At 41.1% G+C, this 24,219-nt stretch overlaps 2 protein-coding genes across 4 annotated transcripts in view; one reads left to right on the forward strand and one right to left on the reverse strand.

Moving 5' to 3' along the window:
* CAB39L (calcium binding protein 39 like) overlaps positions 1 to 19,809 on the reverse strand; it is a 107,685-nt gene extending 87,876 nt beyond the window's left edge. For 2 of the 3 annotated variants that reach the window (XM_084767742.1, XM_084767744.1), the window contains exons 1-4: positions 19,699 to 19,798; positions 15,888 to 15,994; positions 8,334 to 8,481; positions 6,720 to 6,789 (exon numbers count right to left, since the gene is read on the reverse strand). In XM_084767742.1, coding sequence (XP_084623868.1) covers positions 6,720 to 6,751 — 32 coding nt within the window. In that variant the 5' untranslated portion in view covers positions 6,752 to 6,789; positions 8,334 to 8,481; positions 15,888 to 15,994; positions 19,699 to 19,798. Of the gene's footprint in view, positions 1 to 6,719; positions 6,790 to 8,333; positions 8,482 to 15,887; positions 15,995 to 19,698 lie in introns of all 3 variants that reach the window. The other variant, XM_084767743.1, reaches the window with a different exon arrangement.
* Positions 19,810 to 19,904: 95 nt separating this feature from the next.
* SETDB2 (SET domain bifurcated histone lysine methyltransferase 2) overlaps positions 19,905 to 24,219 on the forward strand; it is a 38,123-nt gene continuing 33,808 nt past the window's right edge. The window contains exons 1-2 of the mRNA XM_084767733.1: positions 19,905 to 20,172; positions 23,176 to 23,517. Of these exons, the coding sequence (XP_084623859.1) occupies positions 23,502 to 23,517 (16 nt within the window). The 5' untranslated portion in view covers positions 19,905 to 20,172; positions 23,176 to 23,501. The remainder of the gene's footprint in view (positions 20,173 to 23,175; positions 23,518 to 24,219) is intronic.

Consider the following 24,219-nt stretch of genomic DNA (forward strand, 5'->3'; position numbering starts at 1 on the left):
TCTTACTCACGAGGGTTCAAGACTTATCACCTCAAATACTATCTCATTGAGGTTTAGATTTCAGCGTAGGAATTTAGCGATGAACACTGATCTACTGCATCACTCAACTAAATTCCCAATACTAATATCATTCTACTGCACAGCAATTGTCCCAATTTATACATTGAAACCACAGAGCTTAAGGTTTACTTTCCCACATGGCTTCTGAAAACCAGGAATCCCAGAGTATTAGCAGAATTACTCAGGCTAAGGTTTCCGCGTAGGACTGTTTCAAGTACCAGCTAAGAGACTACAGTTCCCTGCTGCTGAAGTCTGGTTACTGTTTGCATAGGCTTGGCTTTTTGGATGGGGATCTAATCAAAGAGAGTGATGGGCTCCTGCGGGCTCTGACCTACATTAATCACTTGATGGTTTTACAATGGGATGGCAGTACTGAGAAGTGTTGGAAAGCAGGAAGCGCGGCCTAGTTCAATGGAGGAATGTGCCTTGGAAAGATACCCATGACCTTTCCTTTCCTGTTTCTCTGTTTCCTGGCCACAAGGGAACAGAATCTCTGAAAGTGTGAGCCAAATAAATCATTGCTCTTTGTTTCCTCAGGTTTCTGTCACAGTAAAAACCCTAACTAAAAAGGCCCCTTCAGAGAGATGCTCATGACATGCTAACTTCCCTCAGAGTCAGTGATTTAAAAAGTAAGGCAAAGAAAGAAACTGAGGTATCTGTTATACCTGTTTTTAAAAGCACTATTCTACTGTCTTCCGTTTGGTGTGCACTGGGCAAACAAAAGTTTAAACAGAAGGCCCTAGTAAGGACCTAGAAGCTGGCACTACTGAGAATGTCACAATTGCAGGCACAGTCTCATTTACAGTACCAAGCACAGAGAGAATACATACCAATACAGAGACTGGACTTTCTTCAAATACTTTTAACAGAAGCAAAACAAAACAAAACATCCAAAATATTGTTCAGGAAGTCCTCCAACAAACACTGATATCTCACTGTCCTGAATAAAGCTCTGAAGGTAGAGGTGCTGTCAAGAAGCCCGAAAGTCTGAATCCCATGCCGAGAGCATGTGGCAGAAAGAGAAAACCAGTTACACAGGTGACCCTCTGACCTCCACATGTGTAAACAGCTCACCACACCCACACAACACACACATACCCGCCACGCAATAAATAAATAAATAAATAAATAAATAAATAAATAAAATTAAGAAAACTTTTTTAAAAAAAGAAAGCCAACTTCAAATTACAAGTAACTCTAGTCTAAATTACTTAGAAGGCAAAAATTATGATTTATTAAAAAAAAAAAAAACAGGGTTCTTCATAAGGAAACAGGCTTCCATAAAAGTTCCTATGTAATATATGTGTATACTTATATGTTTATGTCTATAAGCATATATATATATATATTTGTTTGTTTGTTTGTTTGTTTTTAAAGGAGTTAGCATGACACTGGGTGAGGACGCTCCTTGTAAGGGCCATGCCAGGCATGGGAAATCTTCCCTTGATTTGTTGGTCAGGAAATAAGGTATTCTGAACCAATATAGGCTATTCCATTGCCCTTCGTTGCCTTCCACATCTTGAAGGTGAAACCCCACTGCTGATGACACCATGCATTTAGGACTTGGAGGAACTGAGACAGAACTGACCTCGAAGCCTCCTCCTTGAAGGACTTGCTCTCCTGATCTGAGACGGTCCTTTACAAGCAGCCTAGGAAGGGTAGACTAGGAAGTCGTCTCGCCCAACTGTAAAAAGTATGAAGTACAACAGTATCTGGACTGGCAAGCTATCTCCAATCACTCTGGAGAGGTACTTTTCAATTGTGGGTAAACAACAGCTGTCTAACTGCACTAAGTAAAGCCCATTCGATGGGAGGGAGGGAAATCATGCCTGGCACTATGAACCAAGCCAATTTTTTATAGGTGAAAGTGGTATAGACTCTATAGGAGAACCTATTACTATCTAAATTAATGTAATTTTAGCTGCATTCTAAATGCTTTGTCCCCACAGGTAAGTGTGACGAGCATCCCTCATTAAAGAAGCCTCTTTTGAGAACAGATGCACATGATTATAGAGATCCATAACTGGTCAAAATACAGAGCGTAAGTATCCATGGCATCCCCAGCCCCAATCGCTATGTCTGCAACAAAATCCCCTATGCAAAGCTTAGAGAATGTCAAGGGAGATGGGGTAGAAAGACGGTAAAAGTCAGAGGACCAGAATGCCTCTTGCCACTGTTCCCTACACATGAGGGAAAATGCACCATGAATTCTCAAAAAACCTGGTTGTCCGAACAAGATAGGCATAACGACAATACCAACTGACACTCTACTGCGAGCCGGGAACTTCTACAGGGTCCTACTTCCAGCTGACCTACTGCAGGCGAGCAACGGCAGCTTAGGGAGCATCAGCTTCTGCAGGTACCAGCTCTGCACCGGCTGTCCAATGCCAAGTGGTCAGCCGTGGACACATGGACACACAAGCAAAGCTAAGTGGACTTAGTAGGTTATAGGTAGGTGTGTGTGTGTGTGTGTGTGTGTGTGTGTGTGTGTGTGTACGCATGTGTGATAAACCCTATAGCATATATATGAAACAATAAAATGTTAAGATTTGAGGAGAGACATGGGAGGAGTCAGAGTGGGGAGAGATGGAAAGAGTGAAGTAGATGAAATTCGCAAAAAAGGTTAAAATGAAAACAGAAGTAAACAAAACAGAGCTATGGTCAGGAACATAGCTCAGCGATAAAGAGCACAAGTGAGGTTCTAGATCTTCCTTCAGCACAGGAAAGAAAGAGGAAAGGGAAGGGTGAAGGGGAAGGGAGGAAGGACGATAGGAGGAGAGGGTTATAGACAATTATAAGCAAACTCAGCAACAGCAGTTCTCAACTTCAAAAACTTAACTTTGAAGTTTGTAATACACACAGACTCCCATGCCCACACATACACACACACACATGTACACGCACTGTTACATACACACACTTACAGATACATACACATTTGTATGTACATTTAGATACACACACATAATCCCATACTTATGTGCAGATACTTAGACACACTCACATGCATACATACACTTGCATACACCCACATATTTACAGACACCTACACCCCCCACAAACACACATACTTACACACTAATAAAAATGATGCTAAAACTAAAGAGTCTGGACTTCATCTATCAGATAATTTGTATATACAACATCTGTCTCTACAGCCCTATGAGCTACAGCATCCAATATACTTCTGAACCCATGAAAATGAACAGAACTGATCTGAATCAACACCATTCACCCATAAAGAGAATGCACCATACATTATATTAACATGCACTTTTTTGTTTGTTTGGTACCTGAAGACTGAAGCCAGCAGCTCACACATGGTAAAGACTTCTCTACAGTGAACTGAACTCCCCATCCTAGGGGGCATTTCTCCCCCACATCTGACCGTTTACTCTTTGAGTGGTCCTGATGACTGATTCTAAGACATCATGCGTGCTGGCAATTTATCTCTCTATCACTAAGCTACATCCTCAGCTCTAGCAACATTTCTTAATATGAAAAGATGAAAGACATTTACAACTCAGTAATTACTTCTAATAACTAAAGTAGTCAAAACACCATCATGCATTGAATTTGTAAACTACGGCATCTACCCCAGTCAAATTGCTGACAAAGTGATTTCATTTCAAAGTACATACTTGAGAACTAATTTTAAGTAAGAATGATTAATTCTAAGAAAATTGTAAGTCTTACGTATGCAAGTCACTAAGCATTCATTAAATTACTTTTAAAACATGTATTTTCCTACTTGAAAATTCATTTCTAAAATCTTAGGAATAGTAATAAATACAACCCCCCCACTGTTAACACCAAAGCTGTTTTATTTGAGCATTTCCTAGCACTTAATATATATATCTATGCCTCACATAATTATATGACTACTGTAATATTTACATAGCAGTCCCACTAGCCATGAAAACAACTAGCTACATCTTTTACATAGCTATTTAGAAATATTATCATTTTGATAGCACATCATTAGCTAATGACAATGTTCTTCTAATCTGTTCCCTTTCATTTAGACTTATTAAAATTATTTGTGCAAAAACTGTTTAATGATCCCTAAAATCTCTTCAGGGTTTTGTTTTTATTCTTTACTGAAAAGCTAAGAAGCCTCCAGTTATCCACAGAGTTGGTAAATATCTTATTAGCTCAATTCACCAAAATTCAGAAAAAAAGACATTTTTTCCTATGCACACATGTAAGGATAAACAAACTGTGATGTATCTATAAAAAGGCATCTTTCTCAGCAATGAAAATGAAGAATAAAGGGATATATTTATTATAATAGGGATGAATTTCAAAATAACTAAGTAAAAGAAGTACCGGACGCACCTGAGCCAGGGCCGTGGCTCTCACCTATACCCCAGCACCCGGGAGGCAGACAGTAGAGTACCTCACCCTTGAGGTCACCCTGAGCTACCTAGCACCTGGCCAGCCAGGGCTGCGTAGCAAGAGCTTGTCTCAAACATCAACACAAACCAAATCCCCAGACAAGTACCTGGGGTGTTTAGTGGCAGAGTGTGTGCTTAGTGTGTGTTAAGTCTGGAGTTCAATCCTTAGCATCAAAAGAAAGGATGAATGCTGAGTGAATAAACACAGAATGTTGCTTTCTTTTAAATTGCCACTTTTTTCCTCCTCACTTTTGGCTTACAAATAAACATGATTTATCTGCCTTTAGCTACCATATTTGAAATAAGTCTTTATTTATTTTTTTGTTAATACAGTGCATGGGCCTGGAATACTAAAATTCTAATCTACTAGTCTAGTAATGTCCACGGAATTGAAGGTAAAATAAACACTTCAGCATAACCCTGTCTGTCACTGTCTCATCTCCAGCTGTCACTGGACTCACTGGTCCTCCCCCTTTTCTTTGCTCACCATGTCTTCTTTGACTCTGCCTTGCCCTCTCAGGGCCATTTTCCTTCTGCTCTAACACCCAGAACAGATTTCTGTGCGGGATGTGGCCCGCTAGAGCCTGTGTTTGCCTTCTGCAGCTTCACGGTGTTAACTCTGAATACAGCCTTTGCTGGGTCCTTTAAATCTGAGGGTTTGAGTTTTTCATTAGTTCGGGTAAATGCCAATGATCACCATGAATATTCTCACTCCTAGTCCATGTTTTTATTACTTCTTTTCTTTTTTTTTTTTTTAAGGCAAGAGTCTCACATGGTTCAGACTAGCCTGGCATTTTCTCTCTGAAATCCTATTCAACATTTCACAATCTTCTTCATTTCCTATGAGGTTGTGAGCAGCTTTTAATTATGCCTATATGCTGGGCTAATCTACTACTTATTTTTAAAGTTGTTTAAAGTTTGATTTTTTAAAAAATAATTTTAAGCTTAAAGCTTAAAAGTTATTTTTAAATTATAACTTTCATTTCAGATGCAACTGATTCTTGTTTAAATATGCCTGATCACTTTTATAGTCTCTAACTTTATGAAGATATTTATATACTGGACATTTCTAACAACTAACATCTTATGGATTTTAGCTTTTTGTTCTTCCTGCTAAGTGCTGATCACAGTACCTTGATTTTCACCCTAACATTTGTGTGATTTTCATTAAAAACTGTGTAAGTATTTGTTAGAGCTTTAACTGTAATTATTTTATGGCTGCATATGTCCCTCTGCAGAGAGTCTGTAACTGTTTCTACCTAGTACCTAAGAGTATTATAGAACTCTATCTGCTTTTGATTACACTCCATTTGTAGAGTTTTAGAACTGTGAACACACTACAAACCCCAGCTCTAAAGTTCAAGTAAGTGTGAGCCCACAGGCAGGGATTTCTAGCACACATCTTACCTCCACCTAGACCTGAAGCCCCGCAGATGGCCTCTGACCCGCCAGCCTTCCTACTCTGCTGTAAGACACAACAAGTTTGTTCTAGGGCTCAGCCATCGTGCACAGAAGAGTTATGCAAACAGAATGGTGTTGAAGGAAAACACTGTGCTAGGTATTTCGATAAGAAGGGAAATGATCCTGAAAGAGCGATATGGAGTAAAAGAAGAAAACTGTGAGCAAAGAAAACGGGTAAGACAAGTGAGTCAAGCCAAACCTGGGCCAAGGAGACAGTGACAAACAGCGTAAAGTTAAAATACTGTATTAACCTTCGGTGCCAATCTCTACCCAACTACTCCAACAGTAGTTGAATTTTAGACATGCCTCATAATCAAGGAAGCCAGTGGAAATATGAAGGCTGGCTTGGGGAAGGGAATTCTGGGACCTTCGCATTCTCCCCAGCACTGGAACCCAATACGAGGAAACAGAACTTATTCCAGCCAATCCCTTGTCTCCTACAAAATGATAGGAAAGCCCCTGCTGATGTGAGAATGCACTTTCTGTTGGTACTCTGAGGATATTCTCAAACAATTCAGCGCCTTACACAACACACTTGTTTTTGGTCCTACCCCAGAACATTCTTCTCCTTTTCTTACACTTGGATCCATTTGTTTTAGTGGTCATTTTACATGTTTGAGAGGGGGGTGGTCCAGCTCTGTCTGTGTATTACTGCAAATGAAATTCTATTACTTCTTAAATGGTTTTGTAAAGTTCAGGTTGGGAGAGTATATTTATTCACGTTAAATTCTATATGTAAAATGTAGTTCACAAGTAATCAAGAGATATGATAATCCAGATCTTATACTGTTATTATCTCACCTTGGAAAGCCTGTGTCTTCTGCAAATCTCATCCAATGCTTGCAGCTTTCAGTCACTGGCCAGCACAGTTCTGGCAACCAGAAAAAGCTCATTATTAATTCTATAAAATATGTAGAAAAAATGTTATAGCAAATTTAACATAGTCTCTCACACTTTTCAGTTATAGAAAATTACAAATTAGATTCTCTAGTGTAACCAAATACAGACAAATCCAAACAAAAACAAACAAACAAAAAAATCCCTACCCAACTACTCGATTAGGTAGCTGAATTTAAGGGCTGGCTTGGGGAAGCAAACTCCGGGATCTCTAACTCCACCAGCACTGGAACAACACAAGGAAACACTGAGTTTAGCTGATCCCTTGACTTCTCCAAAAGGGTATGGAAAGCCTTTGCTGATGTGAGAGAATTTTCTTTTTTTTGTTTTTCAAGATTCTTCTCTTATGACAGTCTGATAAACTTTAACTTTATTATTTCACAGCAAAAATCAACAACAAAGCAAAACAGAAAAACCAAACCAAACCAGGAAACAAAAAAACTCCAAAAAACAAAAACAACAACAAAACCCAAAATGACCAAAGCACAAAACAAAACAATAAAAACCACAAAAGAACATTGAAGTGTGACAGAGATCATCTTGTAGGCTTTTTTGCTTTTTACAGTATCATTAAAAACTGTTTGTGTTTGGCATCTTCTTTTTTTAAAAAAAGATTTATTTATTTATTTATTTATTATGTATTCAGTATTCTGCCTGGACGTACACCCGCATGCCAGAAGAGGGCACCAGACCTCATTATAGATGGTTGTGAGCCACCATGTGGTTGCTGGGAATTGAACTCATGACCTCTGTAAGAGCAGTCAGTGCTCTTAACCACTGAGCCATCTCTCCTTTTCGTGTGTGTGTGTGTGTGTGTTTGTGTGTGTGTGTGCGCGCGCGCGCGCACGTGTACTTACGGACGTACAAGACTTGTGCACAGGTAGGGTCTTGTCTCAGGGTGCTCACACAGAGGCCAGAGGACAACTGTGAAGTTGGTCCTCCTTCTCCACGATTCTGTGGGTTCTGGGGATCAAACCCCGGCGTGCAGCTTGTACGGTAAGTACACCACCTGCTGAGTCTCCATGCCAAGCAAGTTTTGTCTTTTCTACCTTGCCATACTTTTTTTTTTTTAACTTAGCCATTGGGGACAACTCTAATATTTATCTCTACATCAATATAACAGTTTGCATATACATCTCTATGTTAGCTAGTTTTATGTAAACTTGACACAAGGAGGGAAACTCAGTTGAGAAAATGCCTCCGTAAGATCTGACTGTAGGGCATTTTCTTAATTAGTGATTAGTGTGGGTGGGGCCATTCCTGAGCTGGTGCTGGGTTCTGTAAGAAAACAGGCTGAGCAAAGCCACAAGAAGCAAGCCAGTAAGCAGCATCTCTCCATGGCCTCTGCACCTGCCCTGTCTGAGTTCCTGACCCAGCTTCCTTCAGTGATGAACTGTGTTTTGTAATCATAAGACAAATTACCCCTTCCCTCTCCAAGTTGCTTTGGTCATGGTGTCTTACTGCGGCAAAAGAAACCGTAACCAAGACAATCCCTATCAGAAATTAGGGGAAACTCACAGCTCTCTCCTTGAGTGCATTGCTCCTGCATGAACAGCATATTAACTGCCAATCTGGAGTCTGCATCTTCATTTTCCAAGCAGCCACTACAGGTTTAAACTGAATCTTCACTCCTGACGGTCTTTCTTCTTCAAGGTGGATGTTTAGCCTGTAATGCAATAAAAAGCAGCTCAGGTTTTAAAGTCACATGGACCTGGGTTTTAAAATCAAGTCTCCTACTTAACAACTATGTAAACAGAATCAAATTATTTGAAAAACTCTCTGAACCTACAAAACTAGGTTGCAATGATAGAGTAAATGACATAATATAAATGTCCCGACAATGCCAGCACAATGCTAGCTAACCTGTGGGGTCAGCTGCCATGTCCTCCAACTCCCAGTTCTCTTCCCTACTCTTCTCCCGCCCTTTTCTCCCAGTCCTCCCTCTCCCTCAACACGTTCTTGCTCTGTAACCCAGGCGGGCCACAAATTCACCATTTTCCTGCTATAACCACGCCAGGAGTGAAACTGCAAATGTGTGATAGCATATCTGACTCAGGAGCTACTTACTGTTAATGCTTGGTGCATGTCTATGTAATTTTTTTCTGTAATAACTTGTTTTAAATGATTGTCAACATTCAGCAATACATAAAACTCCTAGCAATGAACAGCACTCTCTCCTAAGTGCAACACACCCAAACCCTAATGCCATATACACTACTGGGCCATCCAAATTAGGTCCAAAACCCATTAGGGAGCTCCTTTTTTATTGTGTGCTGGTGCTCTCAGTGTGTAAAAACATAGTATAGTCATTATTATAGTTATTTTTCAGATTTTTTTCATTCCATCATTTTATTTAACTTTGTGTTTGAATCTGTAAATACACACAATTCTAAGGTCAAATTTTAAGCAAGTTATCTTTAAGAGACAGCTTCCCCCTGTCGCTGGCATCTTTTCCTGCCTTTCAGTTATTCTATGTATCACTCATGTAGAGGGTCATTTGGAAGGGCACCAGCTGCCTAAAGATTGCCCTGTTGTTTACTGCTTGGCTGCACTACACTATAGCACGTCCAGTCAATACTCCTACTAATGAGCATTTAAAATGTTTCTAACTTTTTAATTAAGTATGCTGGTTAATATTAAATGTCAACTTGGTGAGACCTTTAGTTATTAAGAGACACAACTCAGGCAGATCTGTGAGGGAGTTTCCAGAAAGGACTAAGTGAGGAAGAAAGCTCGCCACAGCATAACTACACCTTCCAACAGCTGGCCCAGAGGAAAAGGCAGTGTGCCCTCAGGCCTTAGTTTCCTGCTGGTGAGTAGTACCTGGGCTGCTGCTGGTGACACTCTATTTCAGCTCAGACTACTGCTCCTTTCATCTTCCAACACTAAGACCCAGAGACCCTCCAAGAGTCTTCCAGGCCTCAAGCAGCAAATCAGGACGGAGGCATCTAGTTTCATAGATGGGATGGATGCCTACCAGGTTCTCAGCCTCTCCAGCATGTAGACAGCCATGGTTGGGTTACCCATTCTTTAACATGTAAGCTATTTGAAGGCATCTTTTACAACAACATAGGTACATTTTTCTGGTTCTGTACACCAGGGCACCCTAACACAAGCAGTGCCCAGTGACTAATAGTACTGAACTGTGAGAGTGTATTTTAGTATTTTAAAAGTAGACTATTAAAGGTTTAATGTCTGTGCCAAAGAATACATGCATGTGATTTTTACTGGATACTGCAGCATTCCCTCCCAGATACTTTGAGTGTCCAAGTTCACCAGCAATGTACCCATTTGCCTATTTTCCCATCATCTGAAGAGTCTAATTTCCAGATTTTGGTTAGAAATGTTTTAGAGTAGCTTTAATGTTGTGTGTGTATATAATTGTAGGCACATGTAGGCAAGAAGTTCATTTCAGTGTCTTTCTCTATCATCCCACGTCTTAGTGTTTGAGACAGGAATGCTCACTGATCCTGCAGCTCACTGACTAGCTAGGCTGGCTGGCCAGTTAGCTCCCAAAGATCCTCCTATGTCTATCACCCCCCTTCCTCCTAAGCCACCCCACCCCACCCCCATCCAGTGCTGGAGTTGCAGAAGCGTGTTGCTGTTCTTGGCTTTTATGTGGGTTCTGGAGTCCAAACCTAGACCTCAGTAAGCATTAGGGCAGCAAGCATGTCCCAATGGCACTGTTCCAGGCATCTCCCCAGCCTGGAACAGCTCCAGTTTAGCATAGCTTTAATGAGAACTTGTCTTTGTGGCTAAAGCTGGGACCTTTTTCATATAGCTATCATCTTATTTCTCTTCCTATGAAGTCTCCTTTCAAATCTTTGGTCAATGATTTTCCTAGATTTTTAAAAACTGGTTTTAATAAAAATCAGCTCCAAACATTTCCCCATTTTGTCATTTGTCTTTGCTCATGTAATTTCCACCATGTAAATACTTTACAGTTATAAAAAGCCTGACTTGTACTTTCAGACTTTAGCTGGGTTGCTGCACAGCTGTTGTGCTTAGTTGAGAAGTCTGTTGCTAGCCTCTTTTCTTCCTGGAAACCGAAGGGAAGTTTTCTTAAGAGTTTTACTAAGCTACAACTTGAAGCTAATCATTTTGGATTAATTTTCCTAGTACACAGGCTGGGGGTGAAGAATTGCTGTGAAATGGTATCTTCTGGACACGACAAGGCCACTGCATTCATGAATTCATAGCAGCTGTGGTTGTGGGCATAAATATTCACAAGTTTAAGGCAATCAATACCCCAGGAGGAAAGGTAAAGGACACATGAGGTCCCAGGCCCAGCCAAAGAGCTAGTTGCCGAGAGAGAAAAAATTAAGTTTTGGTTTTGGTTTTGTTTTAAATGGTGTGGTCCATAGCAAGTGATCTATTGGCCAGTGGATGGCACCCTATACCCTTGCAGTACTAAAAGGACTCAGGAGTGGGGGAGAGAAAACAAAAACAAACAAACAAACAAACAAACAAACAAACAAAACCACCACTAAGTTGGAAGGAGGGTCTGGGATGAGTTAGAGGGGGTAGTAGGGGATGGCTATGATCTAACTACATTGCATTGTATCCGTGTATGAAATTTCCAAAGAATAAAACAATTTAAATTGATTTATGACTTCATGCAGTTTCTTCAGCAAAAGAAGTATCAATCAGAATAACTCAAATCCATGTTCCTAAGACATGGTTACTCATGGCTTGGGCATAGTACTTTTATTTCCTCTAAAATAGACTTCCTACATTGTCAAACCATATAACTATAAAACCATCATTCCCATCTTTTAATATTGGAGCTATAACAAAATGTATTTAATGCTGGGTACTTGACTTTATGTTGAACATTTTCCCAATCATATGCTGAAATTTCTTCTCCAGTATAATCCCTTAAGGAAGGACTGAAACAGTAATTTTTGGTTTTTCGAGACAGGGTTTCTCTGTGTAGCCTTGGCTGTCCTGGACTCGCTTTGTAGACAAGGCTGGCCTTGAACTCACAGCGATCTACCTGCCTCTGCCTCCAGTGCTGGGATTAATTCTTAAATCATTTCATGATTGAATTTTTTGGTAGATGGCATTGGCCAGGTACTCACTATTAAAGAATGACCTTGAACAACTGCTCCTTCTACCTCAACCTTGTAAGTGCTAAGATTACATGTATGCTACCATACCCAGAAATGTCCTAAAATTCTTGAAGGACAGTTAGGTGACATAAAATACTGGTTGCTTTATTATCTAAAATAAAATATTACTGACAAAAGCACCAAATCCATGTGATTTTCCCCCCAAGTCACTGGTCTTATTTCCATGGCTGAAAAAAAGGCTAGTTTTTAAAACCCAAGCATTTCACAAGACTACATCTCAGTCTTAAATGTTCTGGGCTGAGTTCCACATTTTGGGGTACCTCCTTTCGATATAGCCAGTAGTTATCCTTCTTTAGTCATAAGTGTTCAGGAACTGTAGCCCTGACAAGTGTTGCAGTCCAGTGCTTTGCTTTACAGGATTTATTATGACAAAATGAGCACAATGTTTCCTGTCTAAACCACTTTTCAGCTTCCAATCCACTAGTACTAAGTACACAATGTTATATAACCACCATTGAACGTTGGTTTACTCTTTATTTGACTGCTTTTTAAAAAAAATTTATTATGTATACAATGTTTTGTCTGCATGTATGCCCAAAGGCTGGAAGAGGGCACCAGATCTCATTATAGATGGTTGTGAGCCATCATGTGGTTGCTGGGAATTGAATTCAAGGCCTTTGGAAGGGCAGGCAGTGCCCTTAACCTTTGAGTCATAGGGAGTGACACTATTAGGAGGTGTGGCATTGTTGGAAGGAAATATGTCTCAGTCTCTTCTGCCTTCGGATCCAGACGTAGAACTCTCAGATACCTCGCCAGCGCCACGTATGCCTACACCCCACCATCCTTCCAACCACGACAACAGACTAAATTTCTGAACCTTAAGCCAGCCCCAGCAATAAAAATCCTAAAACAGAAGTAGTCCATGGCTAGCTTGAAACTCAGAGATCCACCTGCATCTGACTCCTAGGCTCTGGGATTAAATGTCTCTACAGCCATGCCAGCTTTTGTCTTTATTTTAGTTTTTAAAGATATTGATTTCTCATTTCTCCTTTTTCTCTTACTCTGCCATCTATGATACATATGCACCATTTTCTAATTTGTTGCTAAAAGTGCCTTCTTTTTTCAAGCATTCCTTGAGCTCTCGCAGCCCTCACTTATCCTTGGATGGTATAGCCACTTTACCACTGAGAGCCTTTTCTTTCTGACTGATGTGTTTCTTTAAGAGATCTCATCTTAAGCCAGGCGTGGTGGCTCATACATGATAGAGGCAGGAGGATCAAGTGTTTCCAGGCAGCCTCAGCTACAAACCAAACCAAACCAAAGATTTCACTCTGCCTACAATTTCTCTAAGCTGTAATACTTAAGATTATCATTTTTATCTGTTTTGTGGCCATATTTCTCTGCTGTCTTTTCATAATGTATAACATCTAGTTTTTTCCTTTGTTATATATTTATATACTTTGCTACATTAAAAGAGGGCTCTTATGTAAATTTTATGTATGAGTTGGAGGTTTTCAAAGTTTTGTCCACTTGACCCCAGAGTTGTTTCCAGCTTTGGTGGTGGTAACACATAAAACTGCTGTTTCTTTTCACTCTTCATCCGTGAGGAAAATCATCACCATAAGAGAAATGCAGATTACATCTGCACAAAGATCCCACTCCAGTGCTCCTGTAACAGCAGAAATTTAAAATGTGCCAAATGCTGGCTACAGCTCTGTATGCAGAAGCTTTTCCCCAGGAGCTGTACTAGGGTGTGGACTCACTTCATCCAGGACCCTATTGCTGTTCCAGTATGCAGATACCTTTCTCCCAGGAGCCAGTGGCTATAGTGGTGTGTGATGCACCTCTGATGGCTGTGGTGTGTGATGCACCTCACCCAGGGTCCGATGGCTGTGGTGGTGTGTGATGCACCTCACCCAGGGTCCGATGGCTGTGGTGGTGTGTGATACACCTCACCCAGGGTCCGATGGCTGTGGTGGTGTGTGATGCACCTCACTCAGGGTCCGATGGCTGTGGTGGTGTGTGATGCACCTCACTCAGGGTCCGATGGCTGTGGCGGTGTGTGATGCACCTCACCTAGGAGCCAGTGGCTGTACTATTTGCACTATAAATCAGCAATAGCACCCTTGTCCTTGCTGTGAAATTTATTTTTATTTTACGTTTTTCATTCTCACAGGTTGCTTGCCCAAGGCTATTCCACACCTTTTTCTTTGGACAGAAGAGTTATCCCTAAATGTCCTTTCAAAGGTTGAAACCCAGCCACCACTACAGTCACACTATAGCATACAGAACATGACAGCCCATTCTGGTAGCTCGTGGGGTAGTTCAATTTTTTCACAAGGACAGTTACAGCAGAATGTACAACTTTGATTTCATTTCCTCAGAATTCTACTAGAAAAGGTCAAGAGTGATTTATTTGTTGATGCATCTTGGCAAGCTGCTTTCTGAAAAGTGATGCACCAGTTACTAAGGACTTTTATCTTCTTGTATCCCAAAGGAATTTATCTTGCAAAGTTTAAAAAAACAAAAAACAATTTCACTGATTCTCTATATATTCTTCATTTTTACAAGTTGTTCCTTTCCAGAAAAAGCTGGTTTTCCTTGTTTTGTGTTCTTTTCTATCTGGTATTGTTATTTACTTGCAAGAAAGAAGCAGACTATGAAAATACACTCTACCCCAGCATGTCCAACCTTTTGACACTACAACACAATGTTGTCATCTACAAAATCCATTCCTAAATGTGCAATCAAGTTCCAAAGACTACCGACCTGGGCCTGAGTCCATTATACCTCCTCATTGGCCTTTGTTTTATCTGAGACATACTGTAACTGAGCAAACATTTATCATGTAAAATCCATCACTGCTCTCCATAAGAGGTATTTCCTCCTAAGAAAGTCCCACTTGGTCAACTGTAATTGAATGAACCCTGCCTACACTTTGAGGAGGCTAAGCTTGGCACTACAAGCCAAGGACATACAAACTCTGCAGCCTCACTTGTTCTGGTTGACTTTGGAATGAAACAAAAAACCTACCAACTCTCGTCAGATTTAGGCCCTAATCCCGGCACGTGTCAGGCAGAAATGCTCTTACGTGCCCAACCAGCCTGCACTATATATGGTGAGACCCCCTCTCAAAAACAAGTAAACAAACAAACAAAATTACCAGGCATGGTAATACACATTGAATTGCTAATGCCAGCACTCAGGAAGCTGTCAGCCTACATAGCAAGATTCTGTTTAATCACCTCCTGCTCCCTGTTCAACCACCTAATAGGACCAAACTGTTTTGCTCTGCTATTTTCCTTTCTATTGTTGTTTTAAGTCTAATTATTTGTCCTAGGTTGGTCTGCGTCTCCAGATCCTCATGCCTCAGCCTGGGACTAGAGGCAGGAGCAAACATGCTCTGCTTGCTGTGAGCAGCTTAGCGACTAACTGCAAGGTTAGCTAGTCCCAGGATAGGGAACTACTTATCTGCAGACAAACATCTTTTTTTGGTTTTGGTAAAGTCAAAATAGTATCTGACACTGTTCTTTTTATAACAAAGGAGTTAAAAAAATTTTATTGTGTGTGTTTATACATGCATGTGGAAGGCAGAAGGCAGCTTGTGGGAACTGGATCTCTCTTTATACCATGTGGGATTGAACTCGCGTTCTTGGACTTGGTAGCAGGCATCTTAACCCACTGAGCCATCTCTTGCTCCCAAGACCAGCATCTTAAAACTTACTTTCTCTAGGTCTACAGAACTCAGGATATCTGACAGCCTTTGGATGGTAGCAAAGTATAGGTTGAGGATTTACTGAACTTTTTCTGACCCAAAATAATCTTTAACTGGCTCAGAAATGATGTGATTTTTACCTTAAAGACTATAAGGACTGGCCTGGAAGACAAACGTTGATTGGTACCTCAAGGCTAGCCCAGTAGGAGGGAGAAGAGAACGCAGGCTATGGGTGATGGGGACCCCACTCGGCATGAAGGCTTCTTACCCTTGCGTCTCCCTTACCTCTCTAGAAAAGCTCTTTGCACTCAGTCTTCACTAAATGGCCTTTGCTGGGGGCAGTTTCCCATCTTCTTTGATTTCTGCCCTGAGTCACTGGGGAGTAGTCAGACCTGGATTAAATAACAGCACCGATTACTCTCAAAAGCATGTCCTTGTTAGTAGTGGGAACCACTGCTGCGAACGCAGACGAAAAGCCAAACGTCAATGGCCACAGAGCAATAACAGGCCATACACATTATATTTGAGGGGGACAATCCTACACCCCTACCTCACTCCATCCCCAAAATAACTGCCGGAAGCCTCACACCATGAATGGTAACAAAAGTGGTGAAGTTATTACATGGATTTGTGTGACCATGTAAAAATAACTTAGAATAAATTAAGGCACAAAATTCAGTTGTGACCACTTGCAAATAGCTGCTCTCTAAGAAAATAAGTGCCGTCTTTCCATAAGGGAAGTGGTATATGTAAATAGCAGGGCACGAAGCAGCTACATTGGCTCCTAAGGTGGAGCTGCTCGGTGACTAGGAACATGGGTCCCTGGCAACACGGGCACCTGAGTAGCTAGTATCATTTTACACAGGAATGAGATAAAGCTTATTCTCAAAGACCACAGTTACTTTTTAGTATCTCTATCGTGGTAGCCAAACTATCTTAACTAAAATAAATTCCAAACTAAGGAATGGTAGATTTGTCATGAATTCAGTAGTATGAAAATAGAAATAAATTGTTTTTACTGAGACACAGTCTTAGTACGCAGGCTAGACAAACCTTAACATTGGGGTCTTCCTGCCCCAGTCTCCCTGCCACATGCAAGGATAAAATGTTGAATTTAGAATGCAGAAACAGCAAAAAGACAAACGGAAAGCCATTACAGGAACTGCATCAATAGACAGGTTCTTAAGTTGGACAAAATAGAAGAATTTGATTTTGAACCTGAGCCACACAGAAGATGCTCACATTAATACTCAAGATAATATAGGAAACGTGGGGGAAGAAGTGTGTACATAGCAAGATCTACCAACACTATCAGAAATGTGTCACTGGGACTCAAATAAAAATTTAACATATAAGTCTCACTTGAGTTAAAATGAGAGTGTGAATGAGGAAGTTAGGTTGGCCAGGAAAGGACCCCTATATCCTTAACAAAACAACCAAGCAACAAGGACGACAGAGACGCCTCAGGAAGCCTCACGGTTAACCCCCAGTATGCAGAGGGACAGAAGGCAACAGACCAAGGATGAAGACGAGAGATGAAGTGCTTGCCTCATCATGACCATTATTATCCTCAGCACCATGAGAGAAGGAGGGAGAAAGACTAGGTCAAACATATACTTCTTAAGCATTCTGTTTTAAAGCTAAACCATCTTGGCTCTGAATGGCCCACTATGTTTAGCACACTGGTTTATGGAAATTCTCATGGCTTTTTAATTATTTACTCAGGTGCTGAGTTTGAACTCAGGATCTGTTGCATAAGCACGTGCTCTATCTACGAGCTATACCCTCAACCCTTTAAAGTTATTTTTAAAGTGCTAGAAATGCCTTCATAAGAACTGATTATATCAACTACCATTTGGGGACCAATTTGAATTTACATAAATGTTTGTACACTCTTATTTTAATTTAGTACATTTTCCATCAGCCTTCTGGTTTCAATCAATATAAACCACTATGAGGATAAAGAATGCAATTAAAAAGAAAAAGATTTAGAACTCTAAAGGTCAAAATGGCCAGTGCTCTACATTTGAAAGCTCAATTTTCACATGTTCTAGCCTTTGTTCCAAACATTTCTGCAAATTAAAACCACTGGCATTGTAATGAGGAATTTAGACTTTCCTCCTACCACTACCCTCAGCGAATCTACAGATAAATACATTTTCCTTTACCAAGATGTTTCCTAATTGTTCTAAAAACAGGAAAAGCGGTGTATTTATGCACTAATAGCATTAATACTTACTTTGCTTATCCACCCATACTAAAGTATGAGTATTCTTCACTTTTTTTTTGAGCAAAAATTAATATGAATTGTGGCTTTAAAAAGTAAATTAAGGCCAGGTGTGGTAGTACATGCCTTTAATCCCAGCACTTAGGAGGTAAGACAGATGGATCTCTGTGAGTTCAAGGCCAGCCTGGTCTACAAAGAGTCCAGGGCAGCCAGAGCTGTTACACAGAGAAACCTTATCTCGAAAAGTGGGGGGGGGTGGGGTTGTAAATTAAGAAAGTAGATTTTTGTTTCTTTTGCTGGTTTTGCCTGGTTATTTTTGTCACAAAATAAACCCCTCCTGTACTGTTGACTCCGCTGAACCACCAGTTAATCTTGAATGACTACAAACTAAAGGGAGGTCTCAGTTTTTCATGTTCACTGAAACTGCTAAAGTTAATCACAAAATATTTCTCTCCATCTGGGTAGATTTTCAGATCTGGCAGCTTCTTTCAAAAGAAAAACAAGGAATGCTTTCTACTTTCTTTTTTAAAAATATTTTTATTTAATTTTAATTTATGTGCATTGGTGTGAGGGTATCAGATCTTGGGAGTAACAGACAGTTGTGAGCTGCCATATGGGTGCTGGGAATTGAACCCGGGACCTTTAGAAAAGCAGACAGTGCTCTTAACCACTGAGCCAACTCTCCAACCCGCTTCCTACTTTCTTAAGATGGAAAGGGTAGGAGTCCTAAGGTCTTTCAAAAGCACGGAGGAAATGGGAAGAGGAAAGATTGCAATTCTCAGCAATCTCAAAGCATTCTCCTTAAATACTGTCCTGTTCCATGATAAAACCAGCAGTCATAGCATGGCCGACCCAGAAATTTATAAGAGACTTCATGGATTATTTTGTTTTTGATTATTGCTAAGTGCACAAAACATAATCAACAACTGTAAAACGTAACTGTGACACTTCACAACTGCCTTTCTGAGTTGCACTGATTTTGGTGTGCGATGTTTTTATTTGCAAAGTTTCTTTACGTTCAAGTTTATAAAGTTAAAAAAAAAACTATGAGAAATTTACAACAACTTCAAGTGTGAACCCAGAACTTGGGCAGTGGAGACAGAAGGATCAGCTCAGGGCCAGCCTGAGCTACACACCTAGTTTGAAGCGTATCTGGAGTATAGAAGATTCCGTCTCACAACAAAAAAATTATTAATACTCTCCTTTCACTTGCCATTTCTGCAAACCAACCCCCTCCCTTTTTTTTTTTTTTAAGTCACTTGAAGGAAAGGTGGCTGCACACTTAGCAATAAAACTACGATGTCGATTTAAGGCTTAGACTGAAGGGCCACTCACGAGAACTCTCCAGCAGTCGGTCCCTGGCAATTGGGGGGGGGGGGGGAGGGAGGCGATGGGGGAGGAGAGCGGGGGGGAGGGGAGCGGGGGCGCAGGGGGGGGGGTTCTCTATAACCCTGCGAGCAGTTGTTGAGATATCTTCCCTCAATTCCACGACCGGCTTTTTCGTTTAGAATCCTGCTCCTTTAATCGTGAGAGGGATGGATGGTGGGAATCTTCGCGCCACAAACACTGCTGAGAGAACGAACTCTCGGGAACCAAGGAATCAAGGTTAAGACATAAAAGCCCGCGCCGAAGCCTCTAACAGCCAGTAGAACCAAGCCTGGGCTCACCATCACCACCACACGCCTGCCTTCCAAACCCAGGGAGGAGACTCCGGCCGAGAGAGTCCCCTGCTAGGGAAGTCTCCCCGTCACTCCCAACATTCCTGTCACCCTCAAGAGTCTCCTTTTAGAACTAGTAGCCACACACACACTTCCAGAGAAGGAGAGGGCCCGCTGTCAGCCACACACAACATGGCAGCCACACACCTACCGAGGAAACAGCTGCGCCACCACTCCGGCGATGCTGCTCTCTAGGGAACGGAGAGTCCTATTGGCCGCTGCGGACAGCGCGAGACCACTCGAGAGCGTTGCTGACCAATCAGGAGGCGGCGCGCTCCGACGAGAACGCGGAACAGGCGCGGAGCTTCCGAGGCGCTGAGTGGCAGCGGCTGCAGCCAATGGGCGCGCGGCTCGGGCTGGGAAGGCGGGACAGCCCGTGGGCTCCTCAACACTGGGGCTCAGGTGTCGGGTGTGCAAGGCGGGCGGTGTGCCAGCTCGCCCCCGCCCGCTGTCGGAATAGCGGCTGCGGCCAGGAAGGGCTCTCACCCGCTTTATCTTCCCGTCGTGTGCCTCACACTTTCGTGGCTGGTGGTTCCTGAGGAGCTTGCCTAGAACGGGCTGTGGGCTGCAGAGTACGGTATAGATCGCAGAAGCAGGACGCGAGGGACACTGCTCCATCCCACAGGTAAGATCACACAATTATCAATTGAAGTGGATTTATATCTTAGGAGCGATTGACGGACTCACACCACCCACAGTCCGAGAGGAGTAAAGCCAGTGCAGAAACGTGTGTGTTAACTTAGCATGGTTCTCTGTGTGTTAATGAGAACCAGTGTGGAGGGTTAATTTACATTTAACCTTAGATTGGGAGTAATCAGAGACTGAGCTGTTCAGACTAGGCTGTCACATACAATATGACATGCTTTCTATTCTTCATCAGAAGCCGGTTTCCCATTATCGTTGTTGTGTGTGTTAAGTAGGAGAACACATGGAATAATTAAATTAAAAACGTGCCTGACCTTAACACTCAGGATATGTCATGCCTGTCAAAGAGCATAGGAGATGGTGGTATCTTAGACTTTTTAGTCTCCCCCACTCCAAGTAAAAAAGGACGCTTAGGAAGAAATGAAGTTGACCGTATTTCTTCAAGATGAAAGCTTGAGAAAAAAAATTAAGTAATTCCACTTACCAGCTGGCTACTGGTGGTTTATGCCTTTAATCCCTTACCTAGAGAGGCAGAGGCAAGTAGATCTGAGCTCCCTCTCGCAGCTGAGTTCCAGGACAGCCAGGGTTACACAGGGAAACTTCGTCTAGAGAAACAGAACAAACACACAAATGTTCCACTGAGAGTGAAATAATTCGTCCTGTCTCCAGAAGATAAACTTGTGGTTTAAATTTGCTTTGTTGTTGTTTTGTTTTTGTTATTGTTTTTTGAGACAGGGTTTCTCTGTGTAGTCATGGCTGTCCTGGACTCTCTTTGTAGACCAACCTGGCCTTGAACTCACAGCCTCTGCCTCCCTAGTACTGGGATAAAAGGCATGCACCACCATGGTCTACCGTTTCCTTTTTGCAATTTTTTTTTCAGTGATTGTTTTTCTTTGTATAAGTCAGAAGCTTTCAAGTTACACTGGTGAGAGCTTTTTCTTTTGTTTGCTGTTGCTTGCTCTCTGGAAGCTCAGTCTAGAGGAGGTCCTCTGGTCTCCACCTGCCCTTGCCTGTGCTGAGGTAAAAGTTAGTAGGACCATCCCAAAGGCAACCTGGCAATGTCTCTTAGTGGCTGTTGGCGCGCTGTAGTCTTTCTTATAATGCTGAGGTTGCTTGGCTGGAAGTTCAGTTTCTGGTTCGTGTTTACCTTTTAACAGTTTGCGTTTCTGGCGAATCTCACTTCCACTCCCCTACATACTCCTTTTTGATGAACAGATTTTGCTTCAGGTTTCCAAGAAGCTTTGGCATTCTGACACACGTCACAATTGGTGGTGTATGTCGTGTTTGAGGGCGGAGGCTGGAGCTCAGTCACAGTACTTGCCTTGTTTGTACAAAGCCCCGGATTGGTTCCTGAGCACCTTAAGCCCAGGGTGGTGACACATGTCCCAGTCCTCAGGAGGCAGAGGCAAAAGGATCAGAAGTCGAGGCCATCCTTGGTGTCACAGCCAGTTCCAGGCCAGTCTGTCTCAAAAAGAATATCAGAAAATTTGTATTCTACTTGGCACTCTATGGACAACGACTTATGTATTTTTCTCTTTTGAGAACTTCTTGGTCGTTATCACCTCATTACTTTATTTCTCCATAAGTTAGTAAATATGATTTTAGAGGTTATTATGTGACTTTTCCTATGAGTGCATTGTGTTATTTTCACCTAAACAGTTTATTTTTTAAGAATCATTTTTATATATATCCATGATACTATTTTTCAGAATTGTACAGTTAGCCCTTTGGGAGTATCAAATATATCCACATTTGTTTTAAAAATATTTAATTCTTTTAAGCACAATCCCAGCAGTGTAGTGGGCTTGTCGCCTCTCATTTTTGCAATACAACTTTTGTGTATTTCAGAACGCTCGTCTCCTTGGGGAGTTTCCCGCCATCCCTGCCTGTGTGGTGTGATCTTAGTTTGTGTTATCTTGAGGTTTTCATTTCCTCACAGACTGTGTCTGTTCAGAGCTCCCTTTTAGTTTTAAACATGACTATATATAATTTTAAAAGCCTTTCATCATTCCTCTAGCGTATGGTGTGGAAAAGACAGAAAAATTTACCACGTATTGACTAAATTTTGATAATTCAAAAATGTTCTATTAATTCCAGCACTAGATATATATCCTAAGGAAATAGTCAGAAAAATGCACATAAATGTTTTTTTTCCAGTATTATGTATAACAGTTTAAAAAATAAAGTCTAGATGCCCGATGCAAAGCTTCCTATCAACACTTAATAATTTTAAAAAATTTATTAAAACCTTTCATGTATGAATTGTCCAATGCATATAATGTCATCATTTAGTTATATAAAAATAATAAGTCATTGAATAAAGAATAAATATGATACTATGAGCAAGGAAAAAGCATGTAACTCTAAATCTAAAATCTAAATTTGATTTTAATATTATATACTAAAGGAATAATGACTAACATTTATTGGATTCCTCCTGTGTCAAATATTAGTCCAAAATAAATATTATTCCAAGTGATAGTTTTATCTTCACAACGGTGTCTAAGGCAGTGGCCATAACTATTCCTATGTTTTCAAAGTGTCTGTGCAGCATTAAGAGATATAGCCCGTTAATTAGCAATACAGTGTGAGTGTTAACATGTGAAATATGGGCAATAGGAATGTAGGCTTCTTCGTACTTTTTCTAATTTTAGTGTTTTGTAGATTTTTTTCCAGTTAATATATACTTTTTTGTTTTGGTTTGGTTTGGTTTGGTTTTTGGTTTTTTGAGACAGGGTTTCTCTGTGTAGCCTTGGCTGTCCTGGACTCTCATTGTAGACCAGGCTGGCCTCAAACTCAAAGGGATCCACCTGCCTCTGCCTTCCAAGTGCTGGGATTAAAGGCGTGCGCCACTACTGCCCGGCAATGTATACTTTTTTCATAATACTTTGTATTATTTTTAAAGATGGAGTTGTTGTTATAACAGTACTTTTTTCCTCTTATCATTTTTTCTTTGTAAATATGCACTTTGCTTTCCCTGCAGAACGCTTCATGCATTTGTAGACCAAAACATGGGATTAGTTTTTATTTTTAAAAAGACATTGTCAGTCGTCCTGATCCAGCTATAAGTTGGCACTGATGAAGGTGCTGTGCCTGCTTTTCTTGGACTAGTAGTCATTCTGAAAGTCTCTTCAAGGACGGTTTCTATTTGAAAACTCAAGTATCAAAGAACGTCAGGAAATGGCCTAACGACGTACTCTATTCGAGGACTACAGATTTCAGACACTCCACTTGGACTCCAGTTAGTCTCCAAAGTCATTCTTTTGATTTACCTAATTTTGAAGAATTTTATATAAGCAACATCAAAAGATGGAAGAAAAAAATGGTAAGTCATTGTTAAACATTATGCTTAACTGTTTATAGACCTTTGTTCTAAATTGTTTAATTTCAGGGTTTTTCACTCTCAGTGATTTTTTTTTCCTTCCTCCTACCCCCTTGATGTGTGTGATATATATACACATTTGTTTGTAGATGTCTGTGCTTGCAGATTGGGTGACTTCCTGTTTCTGCCGTTGTTGTTGTTGTTGTTGTTGTTGAGGAGGAGGAGACAGGTCTCGTGAAGCCTAGTGCTCACAAATTTGCCTGAGCTGACTGACTAGTGAGCCCCAGGGCTTGGCCTTTCTTGCCCTTCCCAGCACTTGGCTTACAAATGCACACCCCTCCACCCCTCCACCCCGCCCCTGCCCAGCTTTTGGCATGGTGCTGAGGATCTAGACTTAGGCCCTCATACTTGTATGGCGGGCGCTCTCCAGACTGAGCCATCTCTCCAGCCAGTGTCTTTTACATAAAGATTTATGTCTGTTATTTAGTGGCCATATTTGTTCTGTGAATTATGGCTGTGGTCCAAATGATGACACATTTCATCATATGTTATACAGAAATCACATTTGTTACTATTTTTACTAATTGCATTTAATGGGTAGTTAATGGTTGAGAAATTATCCGGCTTGCCAAGGTAAATCCAAGGTCTCTAAAATTGTAATTATTCACTAAGTGACGTAAGCTTGTTATTAGTAGTAATTTTATC

The sequence above is a fragment of the Acomys minous genome, assembly GCF_964271855.1.
Source record: "Acomys minous genome assembly, chromosome: 18".
Lineage (NCBI taxonomy): Eukaryota > Metazoa > Chordata > Mammalia > Rodentia > Muridae > Acomys > Acomys minous.